We start from the raw sequence: 9,902 nt of genomic DNA on the forward strand, positions 1-9,902 counted from the left end.
AAAGTCTGAAGAGTATACATGTTTTTAACCTATCATATTTTCTTTGTTTAAAATTTACATTTACATACGTAAAACATTCTCTCTCTCTCTCTCTCTCTCTCTCTCTCTCTCTCTCTCTCGTAAATTGTTTTCCTGCTTTGCTACGTACAGTATGTACTGTATGATTTTATATAGATACGGTAAATAATATTTGTAATAACATATTTTGTAAATGCTTTTACTGTAAATATCATTATTTATCACTTTCATCATGCGCGTTTAATTCCTTCTTTGTTCTGAGCGTGGTTGTTTACTGAGCGTACTTTATGACGCCGTCGTTTCAGGCGGCGTCATAAAGAAAAACATTTCATTTGGAAGTCCTAAGAAAAATTAAGTAAAATATTGGTAATAACAAAATCAACATACTGTACTGTATAATCAATATAATCGATGCAAAAAACTAACCTATACATATATGTGTACACTAAATGAGTTTGTTTCTTCATTATGATCAGAGATAAACGTACTGTAAACAAAACATTGGTTGCCATTTTTTATCGTGCTTTTTAGCGTGTTTAGGAAACGCATGATATAAAATCGCCTTTAATATTTGCGCCTGTTCTAATTTAGGGTACTGTAGTACATGCATTAAGTGTTCTGTACATTAAAGGGTAGTTTGTTAACAGTACTACTGTACGTACAAGGGAAGGTTTTAAAGTCTGAATACTGTATACATGTTAAATAAATAGGTAAATATGGTGTCAATACTTTGCGGATTTTCACCTATCGCGGCCGGGTCTGGAACCTATCTACCGCGATAAACGAGGGTTCACTGTATATATCTATATATATATATACACTTATATATATATATATATATACATATATATTTATACATTTATATATATATATATATATATATGTATATATATATATATATATATCTATACACGCACAACACACATATATATATATATATATATATAATACTCATAGAGTTAAGACAACAAGACAAAAGAAAGGTGATAAAACTAGGAAAAGGTCGAAGTAATATTGGGCATACGAAATAGAGGAAAGGGAGAGAAATTTAGATTCAAACTTGGGGAGCAATTTTCCCAAGTTCGAGAGCCCTCTTGCCCGTCAATTCTTCAACTATATAAAGAAACCATATGACAACATCAAGGCATTCTCTCATTAAGAGGGAAGTCAGAAAGGAAATTTGCATCCTCCACTATTGGCATAATAAGAGTATACTTCCCAGATGGTTCACTCCATACCCTACACGAAGGATAGCATCTAAACAGATATAGAAGCACAGGTGTAAGCTAAACCCACCTGTTAGGACTAAGACCAAGAAACTGTGAATCATCCTCCCCATATCTGTAATGATGGGCTTCCGTCCAAAACCCGAGAGTCCTACCACAACCCCAGGATTACGAAGACCCAACACTTCAGAATATTTCCGCCAAATAGGTCCAAACCATCCGCGGGATGGCTAAGATCATCCAATACTCTCACATATAGCTTTGAATGCAAAACACCTCCCAACCGTTACATCTCTTCCCATTCATTGAAGTAGGAAGCAAAAAAAGATGTAGAAACATCCACGTCAACGGCAATAATGGATGTAGAAACATCCACGCCATAAAAAAATACATACATATACTTGCACACATATAATAAGGGAAATTTTACTCAGGGTTGGGACAGCAACACGAAAGAAAGTTTATAAGGTTAGGAGATGGTCGAAGTAATATTCAGAGTAAGAAAAAGATGAGAGAGAGAGAGAGAAATTTAGATTTGAACTGGGGTAGCAATTTCCCCCAAGTTCGAGAGCCCTATTGCCAGTTACCAAGCTTCAGCACGGGAATGATATGCCGTGCATTAGCTCCATCAAGGCATTCTCTTATTAAGAGGGAAATTAGGAGAAGGTCAAAGTAATATTGAAAGGGAGAAACAGATGAGAGAGAAGAGAGAAATTGAATTCGAACTGGAGAAGCAATTTCCACAAGTTCGAGAACCCTCTTGCCCGTCACCAAGCTTCAGCACGGGAAATTATATGGCGTGCTGAAGCTCAATGACTTCATCAAGGCATTCCCTCACTATAAGTGTGCTTCCTTATTGTCAACACCCTACCATACTACAAAGGGATGGTACCACTATGGTTAGAGTGGCTCAAGTGTATGCCAAACCCCCTTGATAGGACTGGGAGCATTACAAGAATACAATCATCCCCACTTTAATCATAGTGGCAGGCAAACCGGACAGAATGCCGAGAGTGCTATCTCTATGAAACCGGCGAATCCATGGAATCCGAAGGGCAAAATTTTGTTCGAGAATAGTCCTGCAACCCAGTATGGAAATACTGACACTCCTAGGTGTCCAAACATTATTGGGTAGTTGGTTAGACCACCATAGCTCCCACAGTTGATTTTGAAAAAATTCCAATTCCGGATATGAGGTCGCTATAAAAAAATCTGGACAGTGAAATGGCTAACAGAGTTTTGATAGCGAAGTTGAAGACAGCTCATGAATATGAATGTGAATGAAGGAATTATAAGTAATAGAAATAGGATGAGAGAAATTTAGAGTAAAACTGGCAATATCAGGACATCCACCAGATTTTTACAGGTTGGTCTGGGTATAGGGTGTTTATTAAATACTACCTGATATAAATACAAGCAGTACACCATTCATGCTTGGTACTTGGCACATTCGTGACCCATGCATGAGCAGCATGGGAGTGTACCACCCGTATGTCACCCGATCGTACATAGTAACAATATTTCTCTTTCTTGTATATACTATCCTTTGTATCTTCGCTCTCCCCTCGCACTGACAGCAACTTGCATCAACCTGTCGGCCTATTTCTCATTGTTAACTGTTAACAAACCCGATTGCCGGTTGGACAAGAAATAGCATGTTGTATTTTGTGACCTTCTTGCCGAGACCTAGTGTGTATATATATTTGATGTGTCTATAATAAAGTCGTCAGTTGCTTTCATCTCCCCTCTGAGTCACAGCCTACTCTTGGCCCGTCACATTAGTGACCCCGGAAGTCGACTCACTCCTCCCGCCTTCCCGCCCCCACTCATTATTACTATGGCGGACTCCACGGAAGTTGGCGCCACCCCATTCAAACTTTCATTGTTTGCCAGCGGAGAGGCATTTGCTTGGTTTCAGCGCGCAGAAGTCCAGTTCCGCATCAAGGGCGTGACTCGCTCAGCCACCAAAGCAGATTATGTTCTCGCGGCAATACCTGAGGACACCTTCCTGAATATCTCCGACTGGCTTTGTGAACAAGGAGACATCCCAATAGCGTATAACGCCCTCAAAACATACCTTCTGCAGCAGTACACACCGTCACCAGCCGTGCGTATAGCAAAGCTTTTTCAGCTCTCTCAACAATCGTTGGGGGACCAAAAGGATTCGCTTGCCCCCAGGGAAATGACCAGTATCGCTTGCCTGCAACCTGCCGCAGACGGTTCTCCTCGTGAGGTGAACCTACTTCGTGCCCTTTGGGTACGCCGTTTACCCGAACCTGTACGCGCTGCCATTCCCGATGTTGATAGTTTACCCATAAAGGATTTGATGACCAAAGCCGATGCCCTTATGGACAGCCACTTAGAGACCTTCAAGACCTCCATCAACGCCTCCACTCCTGACGAAGAGTACACCTATTCAACGTCAACCGAAGCTGACGTGAATGCCGTAGGACATACATACCTACCCCATGACGTGCCGGAGCGGCAACAAAGCCACCCATTACATACAACTCGCTCGTGCCCCAACCAACAACTTCTACAGCCACTTAATGCCGCCCATCGGCCACAGTTTTGCCACTACCACTCCAGATTCGGGGCTGCCACGAAGAAATGTGCCAAGGATTGTCAGTGGCCAAAAAATGTTTAAGTAGGCCATCGCTCGTGGCAGTGGCCTCCCGTGTTTTTAATCTTTTCTTTTTACATGATGCAGGAACGGGCGTGCGATTTTTGGTAGACATGGGTGCTTGTCATTCTCTTTTGCCAAGGGAACTCTTCAGGACACTACGTAGTCTGTCCAAGACTGCCGACGTCCACCTGGTAGCTGCCAATGGATCTGCGATACCTACCTACGGTTACGAGAAGCTCACATTATCGTTTGGAAATGGTAAATTTAATTGGAAGTTTCTCGTTGCTGACGTCACATTGCCAATCCTCAGGGCGGATTTCCTCTCTCATTTCCACCCTTTGGTCGATGTCGCCCACCGACAGTTGGTCAACGCAGACTTGTACTTGTTGACATCTCTTCAACCCGCACCCTCCAACCTTGCTCTCCACATCAGCGCACCCACGGATGCCTATGCGCACCTCCTCACGTCATACCCAGAAGTTTTCCGTCCAGAACTTCACCAAACGCCCATGGCTCCTACCAAACATGGTATTTATCACCATATCAAAGCGACGGGACCCCCAGTCTTCACCAAATTCAGACGTCTGGCACTGGATCAATTGGCAGCCGCCAAACAGACGTTCGCCAAATTGGAAGAGATGGGCCTTTGCCAAAAGGCCTCCAGCACATGGTCGTCACCCTTACACATAGTCCTGAAGAAAGATGGCTCCCTCCGTCTGTGTGGGGATTAGAGGCTCCTGAATATTCAAACAGAACCGGATCACTACCCCCTCCCAAACATTCGCCGACGTGACCTCCTACCTGCACAAAGCGAAGGTTTTCTCCACGCTCGACCTCCTGAGGAGTATTATCAGGTGCTTATGAACCCAGAAGACATCTCCAAGACCGCCATCACCCCTCCCTTCGGTACATACACCTTCAATTACTCCTGTTTTGACCTTCGTAATGCTGGGGCCACTTTTCAACGTCTCATGGATGGTCTCTTAGGGGATCTCCCCTTCTGTGTATGTTACATGGACGACATACTTGTGTTCTCTTCGTCAAAAGAGGAACACCTCCGTCACCTGCGCATTGTGCTTGACCGCCTACAACAAAACGGCCTTGTAGTCCGGTACGAAAAGTGTACCTTTGGCGCCAACGAAGTGTCGTTCTTAGGGCACCGCATCACTCCTGAAGGAGTCCATCCCCTCCCTGAGAAGGTAGCAGCCGTTCAGAACTTCCCACGCCCTCGACCGTCAAAGCACTGCAGGAATTCTTGGGCATGATCAACATTATCACTCTTTTCTGCCAGCCATTATCGCCACTCTTGCTCAAGGGTAAGCCAAAAGACCTGAAGTGGGGCCCCCTTTAAGAAGCGGCCTTCTGCAACACAAAGAATGCCCTACCAACAGCTGCTGCTCTCATTTTTCCCATCCCACATGCCCCTCTCCTTCTCTCCACTGATGCCAGCAACGTCGCTATTGGTGCAGTACTCAAACAGGTGGTCAACGGCTTGCCCCACCCATTGGCCTTTTTCAGCAAAAAACTGTCCAGGGCAGAATCGGGTTATTTTACCTTCGATCATGAATTGCTGACGGTGCACTTGGCTGTCCGTCACTTTCGCCATTTCTTAGAAGGTACGCCCTTCGTCATTTGCATAGACCACATGCCTCTGATGCATACCTTCACTCGACAGTCTGACGCCTGGTCCGTCCGTCAACGCCAACATCTCTCCGCCGTGGCTGAATACAATTGCATCCTTCAACATGTCCCTGGGAAAATGAATCCTGTTGCCGATGCCCTGTCAAGAAACACGTTGGCCGCCGTTCAACTGGGATTGGATTACGCTTTGGCTGAAGCCCAACAACAGGATCCAGAGTCTCAAGCATGTAGGACATCCTGCACATTCCTCCGTTGGGATAACGTCCCCCTCGACGACTCCAATACCACCCTCCTCTGTGACGTCAGTACTGTAGACCGCGACCATGGATTCCTGCTCCCATGCGCCGACAGGTGTTTGATTTAATTCATGGCCTTTCACATCCCTCCCGCCATTCTACTGCACAGCTGCTGAAGACGAAGTTCATTTAACACGGCATTACTAAGGATGCTAAGGATTGGGTCCACGACTGTACTTCTTGCCAAACTTCCAAAGTACATCGACACATAGATTCAGGAGTGGGCACCTTTCCTCAACCTCAGCGTCGTTTCACCCATATTCACGTCGACGTTGTAGGGCCCCTACCCACATCACAAGGACATCATTACCTGTTTACCGTCATCAACTGCTCCACTCGTTGGCCTGAAGCCATTCTCAAGGAAACTGCAACCTTCGCCTCATGTGCATCTGCCTTACTCTCAGGATGGACAGCAAGATTTGGTATCCCTGAGCATATTACTTTTGACAGGGGTACCACTTTCACCTCTCAATTGTGGACATCATTAGCAAATCTCATGGGCATCACCCTACATCAGAAAACTGCCTACAACCCCGCTGCCAATGGAATGGTTGAACGTTTTTGTCGCACCCTCAGAGCAGCTTTGATATCACGCTGCAAGGACTCCAACTGGTTTACTCAGCTTCCCTGGGTCCTCCTGGGACTAAGGACCACCCCTAAAGATGCCCTGGACATCTCGGCAGCTGAAATGGTATATGGCGACCCATCGTCCCTGCCGAATATTTACCTTCTGCAACCTCCGACGACGATCTCCAGCGTATACGTCATGTCGTGGGAAAATTTACTCCATGCCGCCAGATTTAAAAACCCCCAGCGAAGCATCACATACCGACAGACTTGCACTCTGCAACGCATATCTTCCTACCCAATGACACTAGCAAGCCAAAGCCCCCATACATGGGCCCTTTCTTTGTGATCCGACGCAACCCAAAAGCATTCCTACTAAACATTCGTGGCAAAGAAGACTGAGTCTCCATTGATCGTCTAAAACCTACTTATCTCCTGCCAGATGACCAGCCTACAGTTCGCCTTTCTAGATTAGGGCGCCATATTTAACATGTACAGTATGTCATTTTTAGGGGGGAGCCATATACCACCCTAGTGTCACACGATCGTACACAGTAACAAAATTTCTCTTTTTTGTATATATTATCCTTTGTATCTTCGCTCTCCCCTCGCACTGACAGCAACTTGCATCAACCTGTCTGCTTATTTCTCATTGTTAACTGTTAACAGACCCAGCTGCCGGTTGAACAAGAAATAGCATGTTGTATTTTGTGACCTTGCCGGGATCTAGTGTGTATGTATACTCGATGTGTCTATAATAAAGTACTCAGTTGCTTTCATCTCGCCTTTGAGTCACACCCTACTCTTGGCCTGTCACAGGAGGGACCTAGTCAGAGGGGTCCTTCAGGTGAAATGGAGTAGTGGGAGGTCAATAAGCCAGCAGTCTTCAGTCATCTCAGCGAGGCAAGAGTCAGATTTTTTAGTTTTTCGTCTTTCTCCCGGAAGATAGGCATGGGTTGTGCTTGGTAGTAGATTTTGGTCCTGAATGGACACGAGTCTACTGATTAATACTCTAGTATTTAGTCCTTGGAGACCATATAGCACTTGAACCCCCAAAAAGAGTTTTAACGAAGGAAAAAATTTTTTGGGTAGATGCTGTGTGGTCTCCAAAATCACTCGCCCCTCTCTAGCCTCATGCAAACAGGTGAAACGTATTTTGTATGACTTGAGAACGAATGGTGGCTTAGGGCCTGTTGGTGACATAAAAGCGTTAGTAATAACTGGAACTATGGTTATTTTCTCGAAAGCCGCGCATGATGTCATGTGTGGCAGATGACTTGCATCTTCGGAGCTATTGGAGCAAGTTCAAATACACCTGAACTTGCAGGTATCACCTATATCACCTATACTAACTGAGTCCCTGCTCTGCACATTGATACACTGGCCCTAGAGCAGAAGAGCAATACTTCTTCAGTGATCAAGACGTATTGGATTCCCTGTTCTAGCCTTGAACCAGAAAATCCTTGGAGACAACAAAGTCTCTCCAAAAAAAATAAGTCTTTCCTTCATCTAAATTCCTTTATCAAATGTTTGACAGTTAGAAAATGTTTAACTATTAACTAAGACAATGTTTTCTTTATAAAACTTTCTTAGAGGTTGATCGAGAGTACATTACTGTGCTTTGATACCCATTTGGTATTACCAAGTACATTGCCTTATCAACATTATCTTAAAAAAATATCTATTTACATTAGTTATTGCCATATCATATGTGATGTGTTTTGAGCATTTAGTATCTTGCAAAATTTTGAATATTGTCATTAACATTTTATTTGAATTTCTTCTAATCATCTATGATACACAGCTAATTAAATCAAAGAACCAATATAATATAGATAGAACTAGTTTCTTGCTCTTCTTGAAAAATAGAAATGCTAACAAGTCTATAAAACATATTGACCATCAAAGAATATATAAATAAATAAAACATAAATTAAGAACTACAAGCATCTCAAAATAGTCAACTTACCAGCAGGATAGACTAAAGGTCCTGTATCGCCCTTTAACTTGGTGTAATCCAAGGTGCCATTTACAACTCCTTCTACTTCTTGCATGTATGCTATCCAATCAATTTCTGTGTCTGTATGGAAAATGAGATACTGTACATTCTCTATTTCATTAAGAATTAATGACTATAAAGTAATATACTAGGTTACATGTTTAATTTGTTCAGGTAGCAAGCTCACATTCTGAAATGCAATTACACTAAAATATTTTTTCCTAAAAGAAATATGACAAATTTGGAAATATTTCTATGTTTCATAATTATAAAAACCTTGAGCTCTTTACAGTGGAGATATATTTTGGAGACAGCTGAAAGACTTTTTAGTGAGATGTAACTACATATATACCATTTTTGGGCTCAAGCAATGTCGTCCTGATGGAAGCTTCCCGTTGGCAGATTTCAAAGGGATATTTGGCTACAGTGATACTCCCAGAGAATTGACCATAGGTCTCCAGTATTCTAACTCCTGGCGCGAGTATCCTTAAAATTTTTCTTAAGGATATCGCATAAAATCAGGGGATGTACATCTTGGTACGACACATGGCAATCTTCACCACGAATAGAGTTTTTGCTCTGAGGGGGAAGAGCGGCAAAATTGAAGGGGAGCCGTTATCAAGGTTACCCTTTTTCCCCTACTATTAAAGGGCCCAAAATAGCTGCACATTCCTTATTCAGTAGCGCTTTCACACGGTGTATTTCTCTGCTTGCTTTAGTGTTCTAGACCGCTATTTCGAGGAATTTATCATGCATTCTCCAGCATCTTCTACCTCTGGAAAGTTGAGTATTTAATCTTTCCTGTGTATAATTTTTAGCTCCCTTCTCACAGTGAAATTAGCATAATTTTAATGTGTTTATCGGAGCATAGCCGGTAACCAGAAGCACCATTTTAGACGCTGTCGTTTGTCATGCATGCTTTATTTAGTCAGCAGAACAACATTCCCGGTATTTAGCTTTAATGAATTATAGCTATTTAGGTAAAATTAAACTAGTGAAGATAAGATCACGCACGTATTTTTCCTCTTCCTTAAATGTATCAATTGTATACGTTAGAGTCTCGGTGATATAGCGTAGCCGAGATCTCGCCCTGCGCTAGGCTAACCTAGCCTACGCGCTTAAGTATACTTTCATACATTATCCCCGTTTACCCCCGCGTATCCTTTTATCAATTGAACAGGAGATAGTATATCTCCTAGAATTAATTATATAATTCGATACTCGTCTCCTTCAGAGATTTAAGGGTAAACTCTTCCTTCCCTCTGAGTGCTGCCATTAGGCGATAACCCTATCTTGGTCTTGCCATAGAGTAGTACACTCCGGCTTGACTAGACTAGTGTTTTTTTGTCTTCCCCCTTGCCGGCGAGTATCCCGGCTTGCTTTTACGACAGTAACTCAGAGTATTCAGTCTTTATGCCGATAACTCAGCTGCAGACATAAGAAGCCTAGCTTCCCTAGCCCGCATCCGAAGTGGTAGTACGATGCCGCCACCTTCTCCCTTGCGGTCTAGAAGTCTTGTTTCAGCAAGG

General features: G+C 43.2%; 1 protein-coding gene across 1 annotated transcript in view; it reads right to left on the reverse strand.

Annotated features, from left to right (window-relative positions):
• Alg3 (Alg3, alpha-1,3- mannosyltransferase) overlaps positions 1–8,451 on the reverse strand; it is a 416,824-nt gene extending 408,373 nt beyond the window's left edge. Inside the window, exon 1 of the mRNA XM_068364818.1 lies at positions 8,344–8,451. Coding sequence (XP_068220919.1) covers positions 8,344–8,428 — 85 coding nt within the window. The 5' untranslated portion in view covers positions 8,429–8,451. The remainder of the gene's footprint in view (positions 1–8,343) is intronic.
• Between the last annotated feature and the right edge of the window lie 1,451 nt (positions 8,452–9,902).

The sequence above is a fragment of the Palaemon carinicauda genome, chromosome 42 (assembly GCF_036898095.1).
Source record: "Palaemon carinicauda isolate YSFRI2023 chromosome 42, ASM3689809v2, whole genome shotgun sequence".
NCBI classification, from domain to species: domain Eukaryota; kingdom Metazoa; phylum Arthropoda; class Malacostraca; order Decapoda; family Palaemonidae; genus Palaemon; species Palaemon carinicauda.